This window comes from Beta vulgaris, chromosome 6 (assembly GCF_026745355.1).
Source record: "Beta vulgaris subsp. vulgaris cultivar EL10 chromosome 6, EL10.2, whole genome shotgun sequence".
NCBI lineage: Eukaryota > Viridiplantae > Streptophyta > Magnoliopsida > Caryophyllales > Amaranthaceae > Beta > Beta vulgaris.
The window spans coordinates 68062409-68087824 of NC_079207.1; the positions used below are offsets into that span (position 1 = coordinate 68062409).

Consider the following 25416-nt stretch of genomic DNA (forward strand, 5'->3'; position numbering starts at 1 on the left):
TACCTTCAATAGTTGTTTGGTATCCTAGTGGAATGAAAACAATTGAGAGGTTTATGATTGAGGAAGGAAACGTGATTTGTTTCCACTAGTTTGATAAGGGTAACAAATGGGGGGATTATGTTTCCCTCCGGAAACGGTATTTGAGACTTAACACTCATACCAAACAATTAGAAATGAAAACGCTTATTTGAATCCGTTTCCTACATCAAAAGCTTTCATACCAAACACCCTCTAAAAAGGTTATGCTTGACAGGTGTCAAGGTAATGCAATCGTGGATGTCTTGCTCACAATTATCATGCAACTTATATATGCATTCTGTCACATAGGAATTAGGATAGATGATTTGTTTTAATTGACATCACTTAACATATTCGTTGAAGAAATTGTCAATTGTCACACACTTATCGTACAAATAAAATCCTCATTTCATGGTAATCTAATATAAAAAGAGTTATATAGGAGGTTATTTTAAAGAAAAATATTCAGTGTAAGAGATGTTTTTATTTTTAAAAAGCCAAATTTATAAATTAGTTAAAGTCAAATAATCCTTTTAATTATTATAGTATAGAAGTTAACATTATAAAAGTTCTGATGTTGAAACTATTTATTAAGATAAATTAATATGATTATTATTATTATTATTATTATTATTATTATAACATGATAAGTCATAATAAATGATCAAAGTAAAATACACAAATATTATATAAAAAAAGTCAAAAAAGTAGAAGAAAAAATAGCCATAAACTTATAATACTAAGTATAATAGTATTCAGCAACTTACATTTTAAGAAAATTCAAGTGCTTTTTGCCATATTTTGGTTACATAGGCCACACCACATGTATATGTGTTTACTTATAGGGACTGATATGAGAATTGAGAACTATCATATTCATAGTTTCGTAGGTGGCTTTCCTATCCAATATTTGATCAATCAGAATACGTAACGTACATGTGGTTCAGTATACATATAATTCATTTAGAAAGTTGACAGGTACACTTTACAGCACCTTTCGTTTGTCCACAAGAACATTAGTAAACTTTTACATTATCATTTTAAGTTTTTAGCCAAACTTCTTCAATCTTCTTGAGGTACTTTTTTTTTTTTTTTTTTTTTTTTTTTTTTTTTTTTGCTTTTTTGCTTTTTTGCTTTTTTCTCTATCCACTAACCAATTTTTATTCACACATTTAAACAACTTTACTATGTACTTATGCATAGTTAAGAGTGAACCTTGTGGGATGACGGATCTACCAATACTTGCAATTAAGCAATTTTACCAAAAAAAAATACAGTCATGTACGATCTTATTTGTTTTATCTCGACATATACTTTCAGAATAGTAAACTTTATAACTTTTACTTATAGAGAATTAGAATTATTAATGTTTAAAAATATGTATTAACAAGCGTGTCGAAAGATATGTCATAAGATATTATTCTTAAGGTAAACATACAATAAGATATTGGGTTATACACTACGTGCTATAAAAAAGTTTCTGATATCACATATAATCATCAATTCTTCATCACTCTAAAGCCAATAATGCGTGCAATAAAAAACTAATAACATTATCATCAATGAGGAGTGGGTTGTTGGTAAGAGTTTTGACATATTTATATTGCTTGATCATTTACAACCAGTTTCCTCTTTGGCTCTTTTTTAAAAAATGGCACTTCAAATTTCTTTTTCACCCTCGATAAAACATCAATACTATGATTTCTTATTGAAGTCAAGCTATAATACTAATAATAAAAAGAGTGAGATTATGATGAGTTTGAGTATGAGTGGCCAAAAAATTTCACTATTAAGCCTTAGACCAAGATCACAACCAGCATTAGTATTGTGCTCATCATCTTGTGGAGGTGGAGATGGCATAACAAGTATGGATGGCATGGTGAAATGCACGGCCAACTATACACCCTTGACACCAATCACCTTCCTTCGACGTTCCGCCGAGGTGTTCTCCGATCAAACATCCGTCGTATATGGCTCCTTACGCTACACTTGGAGTGAGACTCGTGTGCGCTGTCTTAAGCTCGCTTCAGTTCTCAGCAGTCTCCTGGACGTTTCCCCTGGCCATCTCGTAAGTTTTATTCCCTATAAAGCAATATGTATATTACGTACTCTTTCTGTTTATTCAAGGTTTCATATAGGGCTGGCAATTCGTGTCAGTGGGTCGTGTTCGTGTTTGGTTTTGTGAATTGTGACGATTTTGGTCTGGTCTCCAAATGTATCAAAAATGATATAAAAAGTAAAATAGTTGCATAATATGATAAATGTAATTAAGGGTTGACTTCGTGTGATTTGTATTTGTTAGGAAATAGGATGTTGTAGTTTGATTAATGCAGAACAGAAAATCAATGAAATAATAAAGGTGAGAAGACAATAAAGATGAACAAACAAAGAACACAAGGATTTACGTGGTTCAGTCAAATTTGACCTACGTTCACAGGTGGGGGATTAGAGCTTCTTTAATATAATGGAGAAAATCAGAGAGAACAATACAAGGAGTCCTAAATTCTATAGGCTAAAAGTGTTACATAAGTGGTGTCAATAATAATCAGTGTCGTTCCTGACATTTTATGGACCCTAGGCAAAATAAAAAAAATGGCCCCTATCTAAAATAATTCTAATTTTTTTGGGGAAGCATTTGATATTTTCCATGAGAAATAATGGTGAAATCAATTGGAATATGGGAAGAATTGAATGAGATTTGGAGAAAAGTACTAGATGGAAATGAAAGGCCATGGAAATTTGGAAATAGGACGAAATGAGTTATCACCTAGCTCAAGTATCATTTTTTTTTTTTGCAACACTTAAGTATCAGTTATCACGTAGCTTATAGGTAGATTATTTTTTGGTTTGGGCCTCTTTGGCTGATGGGCCCTAGGCCACTGCACTTGTTGCCTACCCTCAAATCCGGCCCTAATAATAATGAACACCAGGAAGCCCTTTTATAACATAAGGAACCTAGTACAAATCCTAAAAGATAACTCAAAAACGAAAAATGCCGAAAAACGCGCGTAGCGCACAAATCGGCGCACCGCCTGATCGCGAGACGAAACAATTTCGTTAGTTATTCGTAAAACAGCCATAAGTTTCTCGTTTTTCAGCGAAATTGGGCATATGACCTATCGTTGGAAAGCTCTTTGAGCAAGCTATCACCTCCAATTTGAATCACATCAAAACCATTTATAGATTGAGAGATATGTGCATTCAATGTCAGCCTTATGCCATTCACAAGATTTCAAGTAATAAATAACAGTATTTGTGTTTGTGCCGGGTTCGTATTTCTTACGGTAACTTCATGTCGGATTCGTGTCGTGTCAGAGACTGCCAGCCCTAGTTTCATACAACATTCTTTGATGTATACTTTTGACTATTGATATATTCAGATACATAATAAAAACAATATGTGTTTGAAAGTACATAAATGAATTTCGTAAAATTTCGCCTAATCTTAAAATTTTATAAAAATGGAAAATTTGCCAAAAAATACTCATTTAAAATGTTCAATTTTGCGAAGCATTCTTTGAAACAAAAAACCACAAACATAATTTTATTTGCAAGATGAAATTTTTTCTCATTTTTCAATATGCTTTTTGAGATGCATAGGAGTGACCCTTCTATCTTCCTAACTCTCCATATCCATTAATTGAAGCACTACCCATATGCATCTTAATTAAAAAGCACACCGAAAAATGAAAAAAGATTGCATCTTACAAAGAAAGTTAAGTTTGTGGTTTTTTTTGGAAGGAAAAATTTGTGGTTTTTCTTTTCAAAAAATGATTTAGAAGTTTTTTTTTGGCAATATTGAACTGTGAATTTTTTTTAACAAATTTTCCAAAAAAAACCCACCTAATGATATATTATATGTACTTCATGTTAGTAGATATACCAGTCGAATTTTATAAAATTACTGAAAGATTAGTAGATCAGAAAACGAAAAACCGAAGTAAGTGATATGAATGGTATTCAATTTGAGATTGTTCTTGGTTTTGACTTTTGATGTCTTTTTTTGTCTAAATCATTTACATTATGTGAAAAATTAAACTCCAATCACAAAAGTACAAATTAGTGATCAAGCATGAAAAAGAATGTTCAACATTTTGAAAAGTGAAGACAAGTTTGATTTTGTTATTAAGATTAGAATTTATCATGCTTGACTATCTGATATATATGGGTTAATGAACGATCTTATTAATTGATCTCTTTTGAAATATGTTTGATCTGATATAATCCCTCCCTTCCACAGATATATACCCATTTTGAATTTTCATGCTTGTTGTTGTAACTATGAATAGTAATATCTCTAACTATATATTCGTGAAGATTATAAAAAATTATATTTGAAAATTTATATCAAGACGAAATTAAATAAAATTTTATATGATTATATGCTTCCTTATGTATAAAGCATAAAAGAAGTCAAAATGGTGACAATGAATAGAGTCCAAAAAGTGTAGCCATTTTTATGAAACTGATGGAGTACGATTATTAGTCGGCATATATGGGCTAGGTCAACTCAAAAAACTAAGTATAGTTGCGCAAAAATATATAGACGGACTAAAGTACAAATTTGCCCAAACCTATCATTGGTAGGATCGGAAGTTCGGAACTATATATGTGCAAAACTATGTATGTAGGAATAGGGGACAAAATTCTACCCAGAATTGGAACCGGATGCAATTGGGTCCATTTTTTTTGGACCCGGACCCAGTTGGACTGGGACCGGATTCGGATCCGGCGGGTCCATGCCGGGTCCGGGTACCCGAAATTTTTGCTCACTCCTAATAGGATAGTTTGAATGCTGAAATAAGGTGATCAACCCCTTACTAAATTCAGACCAGATCATCATATTTATAGTGATGAGAGCATAGCCTTGAGTCAATAAACCAATTCCCGGCTTCCACTTCCCTTTTATTTTTATGTTTTTGTTCTTCACCTTTTCGGCAGTTGAAGTAGTTTTTCAATTAACGGCTCGTTTGGTAGTCGTTAATAAATTGTGGTGCTCCACATTAAGTTAATTTGGATATAGATTTAGGAAAATACTCGTAAAGAAATAAAAACCCTAGCCTCCCTCTTTCTTTTTTCTCTCTAAAACCCTAGCCTCCCCTACTTCTTCTTCATCAGTTAGGGGCTGCCATGGATGATTTCATCCATGGTAAGCCCCCTTTTTCCTTTTATTTTCAGTTTTTAGTTTATTTTCTTGTTTTGTTGAATAAATCAGTATCTCTTTATGAGATTTCTTCAAACCCTGTTATGGGTTTTTAGTCTTTGTTGTGGAGATCTCCTTCTCCTCTATGGGAGTTGTGAGTGTGGTTGTTTTGTTTTTAGGTATGAGAAATTGTTCTTGTTGGTTGAAGTTCAAATCTCAACATGAAGGTATTGGAATCTCGGATGCGGTTAACATGGCTCGATCAAGAAGGCTCTTCCCAAACTATGTCAGAATGATAGACTTCCCATCAATAGCTGTTTGATTCAGCAAATACAAGGGGGCTGCGCTGTATTGCTCGATCTGGTTCATTATAGTTTCTTCGAAGACGAATTTGATTTAACCTTGTTTAATTGTATCTTGTTTTTCTTTAATATCTATTGTAGATGCCGTTTGGCCTTCAATTAATGAAATTTCTCTTTCAAAAAAAAAATAAATTGTGGTAATGAGAATGAATTTTAAGTGTAATTTTATTAGGAAAGCACCCTTAAAATCTCAATGGGGAGACATTTTTTCTCCATGGGCAAACAATAATCTCACCCCTAAACTTGTGTTTTTGTCTCCAAGGGGAAGCAATTTTCATTACAACTCATTACCATGTACGTGGTATTGGATGGGAATGAAAATTCAAGAAGAAAAGTGGACACTTTAGGATAAATTAGCATTACTATGGGAATGGACAATGATATTTTTCACAAATTTACAAACAAATTTATTCCCATTACCACCATTTATGACCAACTACCAAACAGGCCGTAAGAGTACTCTTATTTTATTTATCGTAAATGTTGTATTATTTATCCCATTCTTCTTAATTATCTTTATTATTTGAAACGCAATAAACCTAGTCTCTTATTTTACCGTTGATTCTGTAAAAGAATGCCTACTTTTAATCTAAAACTAGTTATTAGGTCCGGGTTATGCCCCAGGTAAGAAAAAAATTCATTTATTAATATAATACTTTATGATAATAACACTAAATACAACTTAGCCTAGTGGTTAAGACTTTAGTATATGTACTTGAGGTCTCAAGATCAAACCCTATACTAAACAATTTCTAAAAAAAATTATTGACATGTAACTACATTAACTAAAACCCCCTAGGGAGAGCGCCAGATGGTACAGTTTCTTGTTTATGCACACCTTTTAATATATTTGTATAGATTAGGCAACGTTCCAAGCGCAATAATATTAAGAAGAATGAACCACCTTTCTGAATATAGTGACCCATTTAATTTATTTATTTAGTGACTAACTTAATCCATTCAGCAATCACATTCAATCAATCTAATGACTAATGTAATCTATTTGATAATTAAGACTGCCAAGTTATTTTTTTTGTAATTGTCTGCTTTAGTTCGAGATTCAAAGAGAAACAAAGAAAGGAGATCGAAAAAGAAGGGACGATTAGGCTGGTCAGAAATGTCTAGGGACAGTGATATAGGTTAGAGTGAAGTAAAATGGGCTTGTTAGGAAAATCTAGGCTTGAATTTGTTGAATTCTATGTTAAATTTATCAGAAAGCACCTTTTATAATCACTTTTTTGTGAGAAACCACCTTTTAAAAAAATTTGGTTAATTAGCCACCTTTTTGGTTCTTTTTTTTGTTGGAAGCCACCACTTCTCGGAATCTGACGTTGACCTTGATTTTCCGGCGTTGACCATCAGATTTTCGTTTTTTTTTTTATATTTTCGCCATTTCTTCCACCTGAGATGTCCGGGGATGCGAGGGAGGAGATGTGCTTAGGGCTGGGAGGGTGGGGATGGTCGTGGGGGGTGTTTGCCGGCGAGTTGCGGGAGGAGGGGGGTTGCCGAGGGATGCGAGAGGGAGGGGTTGCCGGGGATGCGAGGGGGAGGGTGGGTTGCCGGAGATGCGAGGGGGGAGGGGGGAGGAGGGGGGGGGGGGGGGGGGGGGGAGAAAGATAAAGGGGGAAGAATGGCGAAAATCTGATGGTCAACCCCCGAAAATCGAAGTCAATGCCGGATTAAAGTAAGTTATTGCTGTGGCTTCCAACAAAAAAAAGAACAAAAAAGGTGGCTAATTAACCAATTTTTTTTAAAAGGTGGTTTCTCACAAAAAAGTGATTATAAAAGGTGGTTTCTGACAATTTTTTCTAAAATTATTAGACCTCCCATTCTAATAGTTTAACCTTATTCTAATTCTTCTTTTATTTTGCATTGTTAATAAATTTCAGTTTTTTGTATTTTATTAACTAATTGCAGTACTAATCAATTAAACAATGTTTGTGATGTGCATTTGTTCATGAGTAATATTTTTTCACTTGAAGATTTTAGTTAAATTTGACAGTTCAAATGATGTTTGATAATCACGTGAAAACCACGTCAGCACTTTAGCAAACTCAAAGGGACTGTAATTGTGCTATGATGAGGTCGTAGATTATTCGGGTGGGAGGAAAGTTGTGCTCCGACGAAGTAGTAGCTCATTTGGGAGGGAATAAACTTCTAGTAACATGTTCATATGAGTAACACGTGATGGTCAATGCTAGTTTTAACTATCAATCTAAGAATATTGCTATAAAAGGTAGTTTTCTTTAAAAAAAATTGTTTTCAAAGGTAGTTTTTTTTTAAAAAAATTCCTTAAATTGTTTGGTATTAAGTTAGTTTAGCTATGTTAATCAAATTATGAAGTTTATATAGATGCTCTAACAATATCAATAATAAAGGTTCCAAGTATCCCTTCAAACAAATAAATAAATAAATAAAGATTCCAAGTAGTGCTCAGATAATGCTACATAATAAATTTTTGGTTATTAAATCATTATGGATATCGCCTTGCAATCTCAAATCTCATATTATAGCATTCATTGGACAATCCATCATATTCAGAACAAAATTGTTAATTACTTATACACATCACATGCAACTTCTAAAAAATAAAACCAGTAATATAAAAGTATAGTAACTTCCTGTCAAAAATAAATAAATATGTACTAGTAACTTGACAAGTGGATAATAAGACAACTATTGTAACTCCAATGTCCAAATTAAACAATAACCTGATCTTTTAATGTAGCTTCTTGTTTGGCTCTATCTCAAAATTTCAACACCTCATTCTCTCCACCACACAAGCAAAGAAAAAGAAATACTACTCCTCCACTCATCTTTGTTTTTTTTGAAGTCAATGAAACATCAATATTTTCACCGGTTACTGAAGTACTCGCGTGAGTTTGTGAGTGCCCAAAATAAATTGTTAATCCCAAGGCCAATACCAAAACGAGCATTTTGCTCCTCTTGTGGAGATCAAGGTGGTGCGTCATGGACAAGTGTGGATGGTTTGGTCAAATGCGAGGCTAACTCAACTCCATTAACACCAATCACCTTCCTTCAACGCTCCGCCAAGGTGTTCCCTGATCGGAGCTCCGTCGTCTACGGCTCCTTACGCTATACTTGGAGCGAGACTCGTCACCGCTGCCTCAAACTCGCTTCCGCTCTCGCCACCTTCCTTCACGTCTCCCGTGGCCATCTTGTATGTTTTGCGTGTCACTTTATTTTATTGGTTGTTAACTTATTACTACCATTATACTCTATTACTCCCTCCGTTTCCTAAAGATCTTCCCTCTTTCCGTTTAAGGGTGTTTCCAAAAGATTTTCCCTTTTTTGCTTTATTCCTTATTTGGCAAAACAAATTTCTTTATCTACCCTCTCATGTCACTATCATATGGTCCACCATTACATTATTAATTCAATTTTACTCCCTTTCTTTCTCTTACTTTAAGCCCTTTTTATTTGTTTATTTATCTTAACCCCTTTTTCTCTCCTACTTTACTCACACCATGCCCCACACAACTTGATTTTCCTTGGTATCTGTAGGAACAGTAAGTGGGAAGATCTTTAGGAAACGGAGGGCGTATTATATTATTAATATCTACAACTGGGTTACAATTGGCCATTATGAAATATCTTGCATTGAAATAAAAGGAAGTATAGGATCTATTTTTCAACTTGAATTCTTTTTATAAGTAATTATTAATACACTGTATATTTACAAATATTACAGCAGTTTAATACTTAATGAGGATAAAAAATATCTTTGTTACTTTCTTAATTTGGTCTTTAAAAGACTTCTATATTCTAATTTTGGCACTAGTTATAGGTAAGGAAAAACATAGTTATATAAGGTCTTGTTTGATTCGTCTCATCATGTAGATTACGAAAATCAAACTTTTACAATTGTTACTGATATGTAGTTAAAGATATTGATAATATAAAATGTGTATTGATAAATATGAAAATAATTTGACGTTTAGATTAGTACTACCATTTTTTATAAAAATTATAGGCTGGTTTTGTTTAGATTCTATTTGGTATAACTTTATACTCCTAATGCAAAATTCTACTTCACTTGGTATGTACTCCATAACAGAGAATACACTTGAATCAGAAATGAGACATGTCAGGCAGTATGTCACATCTCGCATGTAACTTGCGGTAACCATTCTCTTACTACTAAAGTAGTAAAGTTATAACAAATCAATGAATCACTGATAGGTGCATTGTGCTCCTAGGAGTACAATGAGAGCCTATAATACGAAAATAGAACATTTATGAATACGAAAAATAAACAATTTACTGTTAAAGTATAACATTATAAATATTCACTTATAAAAATGAACATTTTATTGTTGAAATGGAACATTACAAGAATTTATTTATGAAAAAGAAAATTTTACTGTTGAAGTAGAACATTGTTGAAGTGAAACATTACTAGAATTCAATAACTTAAATACATATGCTTCTCAAATGTAGAACATATATTCAGGGAAAATAAAACATATTTTTTTGGTGGAAAATAAGTTTTAAAAGAATATTTTTTAAAACAGAACATTTACTCATTGAAAATAGAAGAATTTTCGCGACAAATAGAACATGATTTTCTAGCTGAAAAATAAGCTTAGAACAAACATTTGTTGAAATAGAACATTTGCTTATTGAAAATAGAACAATTTTTCCGAAAAATAGAACATATTTTTTTTGCTGAAAAATATAAATTAAATGAACATTTGTTGAAATATAACATTTATATATTTATTGAAAACAGAACAAATTTACTGAGCCTGGGTAGGGATGGCAACGGGTCAAATCTGGACCGGGTCCAGGTGGACACGAATCCAGCCCCGTTTTCATATGCTGGATCCAGATCCGACCCGGATCCAGCAGGTCTGAAAATGTTGGACCCAGATCCAGATCCGACGGATCCTACGGATCCGGGTCCAAAACGGATCCCTACTATTCTACTTGATTTTTAACAATTTACCAACTTTATCACAGAATTGAAATGAACAAATTCACACAAACGGTACCAAAATTGCAATCAACAAATTATTTCAAATTATGCTTCACAATTGCAGCAACAAAATCGAAAGAACAACAAATTCAAAACAAAACTGAAACAGCAGCAAAATCAAAACAAATATCAACATAAACCCAAAAATCAACAAATAAACGAAAATGAACCAAAAAATTAAACGAAAATCCACTGATAAACGAAAATTGAAACATAAACCCTAAAATCGAAATAAATTACATAATGACTAGATCTAAACGAAAATCAGCCAAAAAATAAATTGTTATGAAAATACAAGAGAACGAAAATATATATGAAAATAAAAAATAAATCAAACAAAAAACTAGAGAAACTAAACCAAAAATCAACCAATTCTTCCTTGTGCTTCCTCCGGTAGATGAGAGAGAAGCGTGGGTCTTTTGCTGGCGAGTGGGTGGTTGTTGGTGGCGGTTGTACGTGGCCCGTGGGTGGTGGTTGTTGGTGGCGGCTGACTGTGTGAGAGAGAAGCGTTCTGTTGTGAGAGAGAGAGAGAAGCGTTGTGATTGTGTGAGAAAGAGAGGATGAGGAGCGAGGGATAGAGAGAGAGAGAGGATGAGGAGCGAGAGATAGAGAGAGAGAGGATGAGGAGGGAAAGAGGATGAGGAGAGAGAGAGAGAAGGGGCGGAAATAGAGGGTATGGGCTGGGGACTTGGGGGGTTTTATTTCTAGGGTTTTAGCAAAGCTTTTATTAAAACGGATCTGCGGATCCGAGTCCGGGTTTATTGTACAGATCCTGACCCGGATCCGTGATCTAACAAGTGGACCCGGATCCGACCCGGATCCAACGGGTCCATAATTTTAGGATCCAGACCTGGAAAAACGAATTCGGGTCCATGGATCCGGGCCGGGTCTGGGATCCACTGCCATCTCTACTCCTGGGAGCACAATAGAATCTTCAATGAATCACGGAGTACATGACGTCATGAATCTTTTCAATGTTGAGATGAACTATAATTATTAGGAAAATATGTCAATAAATACCATACTTTGGGCACTTTTTTTTGAAATAAATACCTAGTTTGTCTAAAATTTTATATAAATACCAAGGTTGGCTATTTTTTTTGGAATCACTACCACTTAATGTAATCTTGAAAAAAATGTTAGTTTTGCATTGTTAGTGGCACGTAAAATTATGATCTTACCCTTCCTCCACCACGATTACCTCCCCTACCACATGCAACAACCATGCTTGCCACCGTTGCCGCCACCACCACCCACAACCACAACCCATTACAAAACCACCACCACTTCCACTCACTCAAAAATCATCCCAATCCACCACCCTAACCAATTACAAAACTACCTCCACCCACCAAAAAATCGACCCACCACACAATACTAACCAACTATGAAATCACCACCATCTCATAATGGTGGTTAGAAGAAGAAGTAAGGGGATCGCCAAGGTAGTGAGTTTTGATGGTGGTGGTGGTGGTGGTGGAGGAGGAGGAGATTAATGAAAGATAAGAAGTGCATTTCGCATACCACTAAGGGACAAAATTAACGGTTTTGCGAAAATTTATTAAGTGATAGTGATTCCAAAAGAAATGACAGAAAGTTGGTATTTATATAAAATTTCAGACAAACTAGTTATCTATTTCAAAAAAGTGACCAAAGTGTAATATTTATTAACAAAATTTCCTAATTATTACGAGATGAGCAACCACAAAACAACAAGAGATATAACTACAATTTCTTGATCATACTTTTGCAATCGATTAGCTTACACGTCCTGCACAATAGTAGGCTAGTAAGTGTGGTTATTATATATCCCATCGCCCATACTCGGTAATAACTAGTTTGAACATTTATCCATTGTGTGAGCAGGTTGCAACACTAGCTCCAAATGTACCTGCTATGTACGAGCTGCATTTTGCAGTACCAATGGCCGGCGCCATTCTATGTGCTCTCAACACTCGCCTCGATTCGACCATGCTTTCTACCCTCCTTGCTCATTCCCAAGCTAAGGTCTTATTTGTAGACCATCAATTACTCAACATTGCTTCAGAAGCCCTCCATCTCTTGTCCAAAACTGGAGGAAAACCACCCTTACTTGTCCTCATTACAGATTCTGATGAAAATTCCTATACTGATGAACCTATAAATGCTAAGTATGATTATGAATATGAGAGTCTGTTAGCCAATGGGGATGACCAATTTGAGCCCAAACTACCCCGCGATGAATGGGATCCAATTAGTGTAAACTACACCTCTGGCACCACCTCGCGTCCCAAGGGAGTTATCTACAATCACCGAGGTGCATACATCAACGCGATCTCCACCTTTTTGCTTCATGAAATGAGTTCCATGCCAACTTACCTTTGGACCGTCCCCATGTTCCACTGCAACGGGTGGTGTCTTCCTTGGGGTGTGGCAGCTCAAGGGGGCACGAATATTTGCCTTCGAAAGGTCACCCCAAAGGCCATATTTGACAGCATTGTAAACCACAATGTGACTCACATGGGTGCAGCTCCTACTGTTCTGAACATGATTGTGAACTCCCCTGTAGGTGATCGTAGGACCTTATCGAACAAGGTGAGGATTCTTACAGGAGGATCACCTCCTCCACCTCAGATATTGTCCAAGATGGAAGAGTTAGGCTTTGAAGTTGCTCATCTGTATGGACTCACCGAGACTTATGGCCCAGCCACTTATAGCGTTTGGAAGCCTGAGTGGGATTCTTTACCTCCCGGTGAGAAATCGAAGATCAAAGCTAGACAAGGTGTACAACACCTTGGGTTGGAGGAGGTGGATGTCAGAGATCCCATCACCATGGAAAGTGTACCAGTTGATGGTAATGTTATTTACAATTTTTTTAATTACATATACTACAGTTCTATTGTATACAACAGAATCTACTCACTGTCATCCTGACTTACAATATAACTAGTCCTTCATGAAATTGGCTTTATGTAATATCAGGTGACTAAAATCATGTTGTATACAATACACAGAATGTACGTAAGTCGAACACTGACAATCTTTAACTGTGGTTTTGAATAGGTAAAACAATGGGGGAGATCATGTTCAAAGGAAATACGGTGATGAGTGGATACTTGAAGGATTCAAAAGCAACAAAGGAAGCTTTTAAAGGAGGGTGGTTTCATTCAGGTGATCTTGCAGTTAAACACCCTGACAATTACATAGAAATTAAGGACCGGTTGAAGGATGTTATCATCTCTGGTGGAGAGAATATAAGTACAGTGGAGGTCGAGACTGTGCTTTACAGTCACCCAGCTATTCTAGAGGCTGCTGTTGTAGCAAGGCCAGATAATCACTGGGGTGAGACACCATGCGCATTTGTCAAGTTGAAAGACGGTTATGAAGCTAACGAGCAGGAAATTATCAAGTTTTGCCGTGATCATTTGCCTCATTACATGGCTCCTAAGAGCGTCATCTTTGAGGAAATCCCAAAGACAGCAACTGGAAAGATGCAGAAGTTTATTCTTAGAGAAAGGGCTAAGGCTATGGGATGCCTGTCACAAGGAAAAGAGGAATTTCAGAAAGGTCTTTAGAATGTGAGTGTAACTAGAATCTGTTACATAGTAATTAGTATATATATCCTGTGTTGTAGCAGAATAGAGAACTTACTGATATCAGAATTTCAAAAATATATAATCCTACATTCTGAATCATTTTCATGGACCTTTTGCTTCTGATTGGTCCCATTTGTGAAGTTTAGGACAATGATCTTCTATCTCTGTCAAAAAGAACAATAATAATTCGTAAGTTAAGGGTACAAGGAATCATATAACAGTAAGATACTGGTGTCTACTCTGTTCAAGGATAATTAATCCTTGAGAGGTACCAAATTTGGCACATCCAACTATGCCAACCATCTAATAGTAGTATACTACAACATACATTTGATCATTGTAAAACACATACAGCCACAAACATCCAAGGTACCACCACGCCATGAACATGTATCGGTTTAACACTTTGAATACCACCATAACAATAGGAAAGTATCACCAAAAGCTGAAATGATTTGTGAATTCATGCTCACAAACCCAATAGGAAGCTATCTTTACATAGAACATTTAGCAAATATAGTTAAGAATATGTATTACAGAATGTATTGACCAAAGTAAATGCAAAAAAACTTGTATGCAATAGGTGTATGGTATGCAACATATTTAGTCACTGCAATTTACAAACAGGTTAAATCTTTGATTTTTATGTGAGTTGGGATAACTGAAATTGTTACATACAATATATCCAATATAGAAAAAATCATATTGGGGTAAATGCTTGACATATTTACAAAAATTTAATCGGAAATTTTGAGAGGAATAGATGTCAAATATTAAGTTGATGCTTACAAATTGAATGCAATTTGGATGATCAATGCAATGACTTCTTCAGCTGGAGAAGTGGTTATAAATAGCTCAAGTTGAAGCGAATGATATGGGCATAGTGCAAAGAACCAATATATAGATGATCTTGAATTTGGATTCCGCTTGATATCAGCGACATAGCCCGATCATAGACGTGCAATGTTGCGTTTCCTTCTAAATCTACACCCAAAATTCCACCATTCCTCTGTATATGGTGAAGGCCAATGTATCTGTCAACCATCGACATGGCCTTACGTACTAGTCGAAATTTATTTGCTTGCTCTAGATATGGCGAAAGAGACTGAAAAATCATCAAATCAAAGAGAAGATCAATTATTATCCAACACACATTGATTGTAATTTGTAAGTGATACGGATTCAACTATTATATAAAGGCTTGTTTGGTACTAAAGGTGATTAACTAAGCTTATGTTCTCCTCACTATATTTTCAGTAGTTTCATCATATAAGATAAGTTCAGGATGTATGCAAATTCAGAAGGCTTACAGAGGATATCGCAATCCAATATTTGGTCTTCCCATCGCTATGGATATTGTCTGGATAGCCAGGCAGATTATCAATAAATGAATCCACTGCACCCTTTCTGTTACCTCGGATCCAATACGTTCTGCACCTCTTCCTGCAATATTGAGACTAACTTAAGATCACATATATATATACCAGCCAGTTGATGATCATACTAGTAGGAGGCGCGACATTAGGGTCACAGAGTCAAGTTTGGATTGATTTCGGATTAAGCTCAAAACATATGGAATATCATGTAAAACGTAACACTTTAACAAATAATGAACTTTGGGTTAATTCAGGTCGCATTCAAGGTGCTTGAGTAGTTAAGGTCAGTTTGAACAAGGTTTCTTTCAGTAACTTCAGGTCGAGCTCATGCAACATTGCAACCTATCATTTGTTATTCTTTCAAGAGCAAACTCTAAACTTACATAGGTGTTTCACAAAAGATAAGAGAATTCTGATCAGGAGAGATGACAACTCCATTTGGGAAGTAGAGATCATGAAGAAGAACTTTGGTTTCTTTAGTATTCGGATCGAAACTCAGAAGTCTACCATAAGGTCTGGCTTCTAAGATATCAAGTAAGTAATCTTGGAACCCATATTTGTATGAAGCATCTGTGAAATAAATAGTGCCATCTTTAGCAATATCAACACCATCTGTAAACTTGAATTTCTGCCCTTCAGCTTCATCAGTTAGTAGCTGTATTTCCTTGTTCTTTGTGATTTTCAGCAGTCCCTGTGAGAAAAATGTCACATTTAATTAAGTGTAATCAGTCCAATCCCTTGGTATTATAATGTACTTATAATGTAATTTGATAATTGATCAATATAACAAAGAATATCTACTTGAATAAAGTTCTATTTTTCTGGCAGCAAACTCTGGTGGATAAAAGAAAATTCTTATGGGTACAAGAGCATATCTTTATATTGGCGGATGCATTTTATGTGCGGAAGATTTCTCACACAAGTATACACGCGTTACATGCATCACGTAGCAATATAACTCTTTCACAACCCTTGAGAATTAGCAGATGTTTAGAGATTCATAATGAAAAATGAATTACTTCTGAAAAATATTAATTGTCAGACAAAGATTTACAACCAAGGTAGAGAATCACTGATCTTTAATACACGGTGACCAAAATTAGAGATACAAGCTTATAGTAGAGAGACCAGATGCTATAGGGCAATTGGTTTACAATAGATCTCTTTTGTTCATTAGTTATTTCGAATGGCTCGAAATTGACCAAGAACAGCAGCTTCAAATGAGCAAACAAATAGCATTAGCTATACTTTATGTAGTAGACAAAATTGGCTTCAGCACCACAAACTATAACGTGAGTACATCTAACGCCACCAACTTTGGTTAGTAGTCGGAACCACAAACTATTGGCCTAGGTGTAGTTATTGCCATAAATGATGTCAAAGTAAATTACCATGTGAAGATAAATATGATAAAAATATGAAATACAAGCTAATGTATAAAAAAATTCTAGGAAAATGATATACATGGGCTATGTATAAGGTGCTTAAAATGGAAATAAAATATTGAATCAAACATTTATTACCTCAGTTGATGTGAAAATATGTCTTGAATTCTTAAACTGTTTCCATTTAAAGATATGTATTTAATGTTTAACATTACCCAAAATTCTATACAAAAAACAGCAAACTAAACATCCCAATACCAAAATCAATGAACGAAGAAGAATTTGTTATACCACGCACCACTGTGACTAAGTCTATTTTTATATTAAAATTAGACTGTCTCGTTTAATAATTTTTGAAGAAAAAGAGAGTGAGTAAAATGTTATACCTTATGAGCATCAGCAACAATAAGTTGATCTCCACTACTAGCAATAGCAATAGCAATACCAAGAGGTCGACCACCAGTGTTGACCCAATCCTCAACCACCGATTCTGAAACCGAGTCACCAAGCTTAACTCGCTTAATCCACCCATCTACACACCCTGTATAAATAATCCCTGATTTAGGCTCATAAGCTATATCTTCAGGCCCTAAAAGCTGTCTTGAACCAATGAACTCCGACTTCCAAAGGATACGACTGTTGGTTTTGGGAGCGATTATTGGTGCTGCTCTTTGGTTAGTAAACTCGTGCACAGGGAATGGTGCAGGATCAAAGGTGTTAACCTGGAATAAGAGCACAACTACTGCTAGTAATATAGGAAGTAACCATATTTTTAATTGGAAAATCAAGGATGTAAGAAGGGTTTTAATGGGTTTTGGATTGCTTGTTGCTGCAAGTGTTTTTGAGTCGGCCATAGCAATGGCTAAGTCAAGCTGGATAACGGAAGAGCAGAGCAGTCAAGAGAGGCAACTGGTGATTGGTGAATGGTAAGTAGATGAGAAAATTACGTGAACCGCTGAAATGCAACGGTAAATTGCGCCTACAATGGCTTTAGGGTCCAGTAAACATCCTCCCAAAATTACATAAAATCGTTCAGATTTTACTAAATACTTCCTCGAGTCCCTCCGTTTTCTAAAGATCTTCCTTATTACTGTTCTTACCGATATCAAGGAGGAATCCAATTGTCAGGAGTGTAACGTGTTTAAAGTAGGAGAGAGAAAGGGGTTAAGATAAATTAAAATATAAAAAGGAGTTAAAGTAGGAAAGAGAAAGGGAGTAAAATTGAATTAATGATATAATTGTTGGTCATATGATAGGGACATGAGAGGGTAAAAAGGGAAAAAAAATTCCAAATAAGAAATATAGTAAAAGATGAAAATCTTTTGAAAACGCACTTAAACGAAGAAGATTTTTAGAAAACAGAAGGAGTATTTCTAATTTTTCTTTTTTCTTTTTTTTATTACTTATCCACAACCACCACCTTCATTCCCCTACCACCTGCTACATCCTCCACCACCTACCTTCCCCTGTCCCCAAAAAAATTCGATTGCCTTTTACGCAAAAATCAGGCCGGGCTCGATCGTAGGCCAAAAAATCATGCCTAAAACCTGTCTTTTTTTGGGCGGGCCACTTCTGCGTTCCAACAAACTCTATTGAAGATGAATGTTGGTAGAGCTTCGCACCAAAAAAAAAAAGTTGGTAGAGCTACCCATGACTGGGTCAACCGGATATGAATTTGCTGTGGCCTGCAACGTGAGGCACAATGATGAATTATGACTTAACTGTATGTCGTCGGCCCATACAATTTTAACAAAAATACTTCTTCTGTTTCATAATATTCGCTATACTTCTATTGTGGGAAGTTTCACATTACTTGCTACATTTTATTTTTGGACAATAAACTCTCTATATCTCTCTCCTCTCACATGGGTCCCTTAAGTTTTTATTCTCTACCTTACTCTTCTCAAAAAATTGCCTAAGAATCCGTGAATTGAGAAGTGTAGCAAGTAATATGAAACGAAAAAAGTAATTAGTATTATTGGATAATATTATATGTAAAGGGATAATATTATATTGTAAAGAGTAGAATAGTACTTTCATAGTCATGGGTCTGTAATGTAAACACTATACATATTGAATGTCAGGTTAACCTACAATAGGTTAACACAATTATTTCCCACAATTATACATGGTATCAAGAGCCTAAGTTTTTCTAAAAGAAAAACACAAAAAAAAAACAAAAAAAAAAGGAAACCTTTTTTTTTCATCGGCATTTTTTTTCCCCTGGCCATGGCTTTCACGCCTCAGACTTCCGCTGCCCCAACACAGCCACTGCCGGCGGTCTCTTATGCGGCCCCGACCACATCGTCGGCATCGCCTCTCGCCGCACAGGTCACCGCTGTTGCCGCCGGGCTCCAGCACTATGCTGGCTCTTTCTTTTCGCAACCCTACATGGCTGCCAGTGCTGCCTCGACGACCTCCCAAGGCTTCTTCTCGGCGCCTTGGTAGTTGGTAATTGTTAGTTGAACCCGCTAATTAGGATGGATATACAATTTATGCAATATAGATATTCTAAAACTTGTGTTTCCGTCAAAAATTAAAACTTATTATAAAAACCCTCTCTTTGTGTGTTTTGCTCAACCTTTTCTCCATAAAGTGCAACTAGTAATTTACAAGAACCTTGATTGTATTACTTATAAGAATCTCATTTTTTTTTGGGTGCGAATATGAAACCCCACGTTGATGTTCATGAAAAATTAGTACGAGTCCTTTTGGAAAGAAACCCAAAAATAACCATCCCCTATTTATGTGTTTTATGTTGGAGATTTAGAGTATAAAGTTAATTTACTTGGTAATGGTGTTGTTACTTGAAACAATATATGTAATATTATGCTATATAATGAAGAGCAATACTTTCAAGAGCATGAGCATGGGCCTCGCATCTCGCTCGCACAAGCAAACAAAGCAGGCCTCGCACTCACGCTCGCACAAGCAGGTAGGCAGTGGACTGGTCGCGACTCGCGACCTATGTCGTACCTCGCGATGCTGTGCGCTCGCCAAGCAGGGAAGAGACGGGGTTGGTCGCGACTCGCGACCTGGGTCGCACCTCGCGACGCTGCCCAGCTCGCGACTCGCGACACTGATCGCGACTCGCGACGATCGTCTGTTTTTTGTTGCTCTTTGCATGATTTCGTGTGTTTTGACGGTTTGTCAATATACTGTTTCGGTTTTTTTGAAACAATATAGCATTGTTATATATATATATATATATATAATATATATATATATATATATATATATATGATGAAAGGGGTTGAGAAAAACTACTTCTCTCTCTTGCATATAGACTCTAAAGATTAAATCTAAGAAGCTCATCATCTTTACAAATCTCACAAATTCATTCTCAATTAATAGTGTTCATAGTAAGCGTGACCACTATTGTTTTCTTCTTTGTATCTCGAAGGTGAATTCCGTGAAACCCGTGCTTTACGAATAGGATCAGAATATTACTTTTGAGAAAGTGATCCACGCCTAGAAGAATCGATCATCTTGTGACCCTTGTTCATTTCTATAATTTATTTAACATTTTAATATGTTGAAATTACAAGATTGTTCCTAATAGTGGACAGCTTGCCCATTATTAATTAGTGTTTTATCATTCCTGGTAAATAAAATGTAAGTTCTTTTTTCTTTTTTTGATTTTCTGAACCACACGATAATAACGTTGTACGAGCTTGTTCTATTCGAAGTAAAACAACTGAATTGAAATTAACTGAACGAATGCAACTGAATTGAACTAAATTGAACTGAACTGAACTGAACTGAAATGAATTAAATTATAAATAATAAAAATGATAGTTGGAACTGAACTGAACTAAACTGATTGAAACTGAACTAACTGAAAATAAGCTGGAAAAAACATGCCTACTTCCGATGTTACATAATTTCCAACTCCCATATTATGGTATTTAAGGTAACAAGATCACATAGGTAGCTTGAACCCTCTACCTATTTTGCATCATGTAGAGCAAGATCAAGACGTATGATATGAGGATAATAAAGTGAACCAACATACAAGTAGTTCCCAATTTTATTTGCACCCGTGACCAATGATAATTTTGGATCATAATAGTGAGCCACCAGCCTTCCTTCCAAATCAACTCCAAATACTCCTCCATTTTTCTCCATGTGTGGTCGGCCAACATATCGCGTTATAATTGCTAACCCTTTTCTAATGGAAGGATACTTCAACGCTATATCCCAATATGGCTTCAATGACTGCCAGTTTATCAGACAATTATTAGATTTATTATGCGAAAATAAAATAATTTGAACACAATAGTCTATACTATATGTATCAACAACTTATCAACAAAAAAGTAAAAAGAAGAATCATGTAGGAGTTCAATGGTTGGAGCTCCCACCTCCCAACCTCATGATTGAAAGTTCGACTCTTATCAACCTCATATTTGGGACATTTGTGTGAATATTTAGGAAACACCAACAGGTTGGCTGATAAAGCATGCATGACATGCTAATAACCTCAGGGGCCAAGGGGGAGCGTCTACCCACTTGAGCTAACTCCTATCCATTATTATTGATACGGTATATGTAGTTGTAGGGTCATGTACTCATGTTTGGTATTATTTGGAGGTAAAAGTTAATGTGTTATGTGTAGACTCTTAAAAGCGCAAAATGTGCTTGGTTTACCATTTCTACTATACTGACACAACTTTAATCAATTGTACTAAAACTCTAAATAGATCGATAAAAGATCAAATACCGTGGAAGTTCCAATCCAATAGTAGCCTTCTTCATCATATCTAATATTATCAGGTATACTGGGCAAATTATCAACAAAACTTTCCAATGATCCTTGCATTTCCCCTTCTCGAATGTATCTCTTACATCTTCTCCTGTATTAATCAATGCCAACCTATATAAGCAACTAAGCTATAAAAACAGAGAACACCCGAACAAGTTCAATTTCAATGCTACTCTTCTTCACAACATCTGAAGATTTTATTAGCTAAGTTTAGATGTGTAAAAACAGGTTATGAATTTGAAAACAGGCACTAATTAATCTAGAGAGTCTAAATGGTAACCTTAGTGTTAACCCTGTATGGACTAAACTGTCAAATTGCGCATTTAAATTAGGAAAAATTGACGATAAAGGTCTCAATTTTGGGTGATAATTTTTAAAAGGTTTGAACTATTGATTAACGTGTGTAGGTCCCAACTTTAGGGGTATTAACTTTTAGCGGGCTTTAGTGACCTGAAACTGGCTTAATAGGTCATAACTTGTAAAACTTGGGTCACACCAGAAGGGTTAACTGAGGGAGGGAAGTAGGAATTATGTGAGATTTTAAAAAAAATCGTCAATTTTAAGTCACCGAGGCCGGTTAAAAGTTAAGACCTCCTAAAGTTAGGACTTACACAGGTTAATCAATAATTCAAACCTTTTAAAAATTATCGCCCAAAGTTCAGACTAATATTGTCAATTTTTCCTTTAAATTATACCATCAACGTGAATATTTATCATGTATGAAACTTATCACCATAAAATTTAGTAGAAATGTGGTAAAAAAAGCTTACATGGGTGTCTCACAGAATATGACAGACTTTTGATCAGCAGACATTTGAACTCCATTAGGAAAGTAAAGGTCCCGGACCAAGATTTTGGTTTCTCTAGTGATGGGATCAAAGCTCATCAAACTACCATGAGGTTTGCCTTCAAAAATGTCAAAAATAAAGTCTAGTAGACTATATTTATAGGAAGCTTCTGAAAAATATATCATTCCATCTTTGGCAACATCAATTCCATCTGCAAATTTTAGTTTTCTGCCTTCTACCTCATCTGTTAGTACCTCAACCTTGCCATTTGCACTCACATTTAACAGTCCCTACCACACCCAAATAACAGAAAATCATTAGTGTTTCTATATCAAAGAAGTTAACAATGGAAGTACATTTGGGGAGTTGCTTCATGTCTACTCCTTGGAGGTCTATCCCAGCTAGTTTGGGTCCTGCAAAATAGAGTAAAGTTGCCTGGGGAATTTCCGAAAAGTCCCCCTAAGGATGGGTTATCTACTTCGATCTCTTCACCCGAAAAACTTGAACTCATCTGAACTGAACTTATTAAATCTAATTGACTCTTAATAGAACTTATTTCTAAGTATTGCATTAGATCTAATTGACCCTTAATAGTTTCAGCTGCTACCTAATCAGTTTTAGCAACCTTATCAGTTTCAGCTCCATTTCAGACTATGTTTGACAATACTGACTGAGATGGAGCTGAAACTGATAAGGTGGCTGAAACTGATTAGGTAGCAGCTGAAACTGTTAAGGTGCTGAAACTGATAAGCTAGCTGATTGCATAACTTGTTTGGTAAAATTATTTATGAATGTAGCTGAAATATCTTCTTAGGCTTAAAAAGATAAAAGAAAAATATCTTTTTAAGCTTAAAAAGATAAAAAGAAATAAAAAAAAAAAAAAATTCAGCACCTGATTTCAGACTCTATATTTTGCTCCAACTCAATTTCAGTCAAGTTTTGGACTTAAATTTTATTTAAGTTCCTCCACCAAACACTACTAATCATATAAGGTGACTTAAAATTCTAGCACCTTATTATTTAAGTCACCTGAAATACTTCTCCAAACAAAACCTTAAGACAAGATCTGAATTTATTGAACCTAAACTTTTTTTTTAATATAAAAAAAACACCGTAAATCCGATAAGCAATAAGAGATAGATAGAGAAGCTTTGTATTGTGATTTGATGGGAATTTAGTAAGATCCATTATAAGAGTATTTTAGTCATTTAAATTAATTTTATACTATAACAGAAGTGGTGCAATTTCCTTCAAAAAAAAAAAAAAAGAAGTGGTGCAATGATCTAGGACAGAGGGATAACACTTTACAAACAACTAATTATTTATTTACTTAATCCATCTATGTCTATGAATTACCTTGAAAGGATCCGCAACAATAAGCTCGTTATTTAACCCAAGAGCGAGTCCAAGAGGTCGGCCACCAACATAGACCCAGTCCTCTACAACCGAGTTATTCACCATAACTCGTTTTATCCAACCATCAGCACAAGAAGTATATATAAGTTGTGATTCTGGATCATAAGCAAAATCCTCTGCACCCACCAACTTCCCAACCCCTATAAACTCTGCTCCTTCAAGCAACTTGCTGTTGACTCGACGCGCCACCTTTTGTGGCTCAGTTAACTCGTGTAGGGGTAACTGAGCTGGCTCGAGTGGGTCTAGTTGGTATAACAGCACTGCTAGGAGTACTGGGGTAATAGCTAAAAATAGGAAGCTATAGGACCATAGTACTGTATTTTTCCTGTCAGTTACACGAACTGATTCCTGGAACGCCGCTTCGTCCATGTCTTTTGGTGAGTCTCTGGTAATATGACGAAACGAAGATTTGTTAATATGAGGAGACGAAGATCTGTTAATCAATAATGTCTTGGTCTAGTGGTTAAAATTGAGGTGCTGTCAATGATAGCTCATATGTTCGGATCTTCTCTCCATTTTTGTACTTTGTATTGTCTTTATGGTTCATATGGATAAAAACACGAAGGTACGTTAATATATGAGGCCGGTGGCTACTCCATGGGGACTTTTTACGTGTTGTCTATCTACCTTCTTAATTGTAACATCATCACACATCATAACCTGGAACTTTTTGTCATTTACAAGTCATTTGACATTAGATATTTACTGGTTTGGATTATTTAAGAAGTTAAGGGTTTGAGCTGAGTTTGTAAGTATTTCAACCTGCGATGTTATTTTACAGCCTTACCTTAGTCCGTGGAGAATGATAACTTTTTCTCCTTCCTATTTGTATATACTTTCTCGAACCATTGCCTATTTTATTGTCGCCTTCCCTTGACTGTTTCTATCCCTTCCAATTATCTGTGTCCACGCCCCATCCACCTGTGCTTATGGGATGACGGAATATATAGAGTTGTTTGCAAGGATATATAAAAGTAATAGTGTATTTTGCGGAGATATGCCTTATTAATTTTTTTTTGTGGGATATATCAATTTAAATTTAAGTATTTTTGGTGAAAAAGTCAAATTTTCGACCTTTGACTTGCTTAATTAACTACTCTTTGTATAGTGCGTGATATTCAATTGCTTCTATTACATTCATTTTCTTCTAACTTTCTCACTGTCACTTTGTGGTACACTCGCGAATATCTACCAAGTCAAAGACCGGAAATTTGACTTTTTCATAAAAAAAAGTATCTTTCCTAACTTTTAACTCATATATATTCAAATTTCTCGCCCTCGTTCTCAACGCCTTCACGAGAAAGGTACTGTGACATCACTTATATGAGACTTCCTTTTATTCTCATCACATTCATCACCACATGATGGGCCTCGTTACTTGCCATTTGCCAAGAAACATAAACAGCCATTTGGCAAAGATAAAGATAAGTGGGATTTGGAGAAGCTCAATCCTCAGTCCTAAATTCTAAATCTTGATCCTAAAAATTTTACTTCTCGACAAAACAATTTTTTGTTTGATTGAGAAGGAAAATGGCGCTAATTAGAATTTAATTTTTTTTGAAGTAATGATGTTAACATAGTTATTAATC

At 35.3% G+C, this 25416-nt stretch overlaps 3 protein-coding genes across 6 annotated transcripts; 1 reads left to right on the forward strand and 2 right to left on the reverse strand.

The window, feature by feature from the left end:
* Positions 1-1437: 1437 nt before the first annotated feature.
* Positions 1438-14206, forward strand: LOC104897751 (isovalerate--CoA ligase CCL2). Of its 2 annotated transcripts, none has more exons than XM_010684695.4 (3): positions 1438-2086; positions 12389-13355; positions 13565-14206. In XM_010684695.4, exons 1-3 carry the CDS (start codon positions 1670-1672, stop codon positions 14074-14076), a joined length of 1896 nt encoding a protein of 631 aa, XP_010682997.2. In that variant the 5' UTR covers positions 1438-1669; the 3' UTR covers positions 14077-14206. The 2 variants fall into 2 exon arrangements, with proteins under 2 accessions (XP_010682997.2, XP_010682998.2); XM_010684696.4 differs by lacking the exon at positions 1438-2086 and adding an exon at positions 8269-8704.
* On the reverse strand, positions 12860-18554 carry LOC104897750 (protein STRICTOSIDINE SYNTHASE-LIKE 7). 3 transcript variants are annotated; one of them, XR_008969770.1, is made up of 6 exons: positions 17245-18543; positions 15857-16164; positions 15408-15540; positions 14887-15202; positions 14153-14261; positions 12860-14037 (listed from the first exon to the last, which is right to left on the reverse strand). XR_008969770.1 is itself a non-coding variant. In XM_048645774.2 (4 exons), exons 1-4 carry the CDS (start codon positions 17710-17712, stop codon positions 14942-14944), a joined length of 1170 nt encoding a protein of 389 aa, XP_048501731.1. In that variant the 5' UTR covers positions 17713-18543; the 3' UTR covers positions 14733-14941. The 3 variants fall into 3 exon arrangements, 1 of the variants encoding a protein (XP_048501731.1); XR_007274940.2 differs by having other exon boundaries at positions 14035-14261; positions 17245-18554; XM_048645774.2 differs by lacking the exons at positions 12860-14037; positions 14153-14261 and having other exon boundaries at positions 14733-15202.
* A 2056-nt stretch (positions 18555-20610) lies between these two features.
* Positions 20611-24603, reverse strand: LOC104898052 (protein STRICTOSIDINE SYNTHASE-LIKE 5-like). The gene is made up of 4 exons (XM_048647353.2): positions 23768-24603; positions 22394-22701; positions 21582-21714; positions 20611-21076 (listed from the first exon to the last, which is right to left on the reverse strand). The coding sequence occupies exons 1-4, from the start codon at positions 24194-24196 to the stop codon at positions 20807-20809; spliced, it is 1140 nt and encodes a 379-aa protein (XP_048503310.1). The 5' UTR covers positions 24197-24603; the 3' UTR covers positions 20611-20806.
* Between the last annotated feature and the right edge of the window lie 813 nt (positions 24604-25416).

Excerpts from the sequence above, each read along its gene's own strand:
- LOC104897751 (XM_010684695.4), top strand. The coding sequence starts at position 1,670 with ATGGCACTTCAAATTTCTTTTTCACCCTCGATAAAACATCAATACTAT. Across the intron at positions 2,087-12,388 it reads ACGTTTCCCCTGGCCATCTC|GTTGCAACACTAGCTCCAAA; the intron begins GTAAGTTTTATT and ends TTGTGTGAGCAG. Across the intron at positions 13,356-13,564 it reads GGAAAGTGTACCAGTTGATG|GTAAAACAATGGGGGAGATC; the intron begins GTAATGTTATTT and ends GGTTTTGAATAG.
- LOC104898052 (XM_048647353.2), bottom strand. The coding sequence starts at position 24,196 with ATGGACGAAGCGGCGTTCCAGGAATCAGTTCGTGTAACTGACAGGAAA. Across the intron at positions 21,715-22,393 it reads ATATTCTGTGAGACACCCAT|GAGAAGATGTAAGAGATACA; the intron begins GTAAGCTTTTTT and ends TGATTAATACAG. Across the intron at positions 21,077-21,581 it reads ATTGGATTGGAACTTCCACG|TCATTGAAGCCATATTGGGA; the intron begins GTATTTGATCTT and ends ATAAACTGGCAG.
- LOC104897750 (XM_048645774.2), bottom strand. The coding sequence starts at position 17,712 with ATGGCCGACTCAAAAACACTTGCAGCAACAAGCAATCCAAAACCCATT. Across the intron at positions 15,541-15,856 it reads ATCTTTTGTGAAACACCTAT|GAAGAGGTGCAGAACGTATT; the intron begins GTAAGTTTAGAG and ends TCAATATTGCAG. Across the intron at positions 15,203-15,407 it reads ATTGGATTGCGATATCCTCT|TCTCTTTCGCCATATCTAGA; the intron begins GTAAGCCTTCTG and ends ATGATTTTTCAG.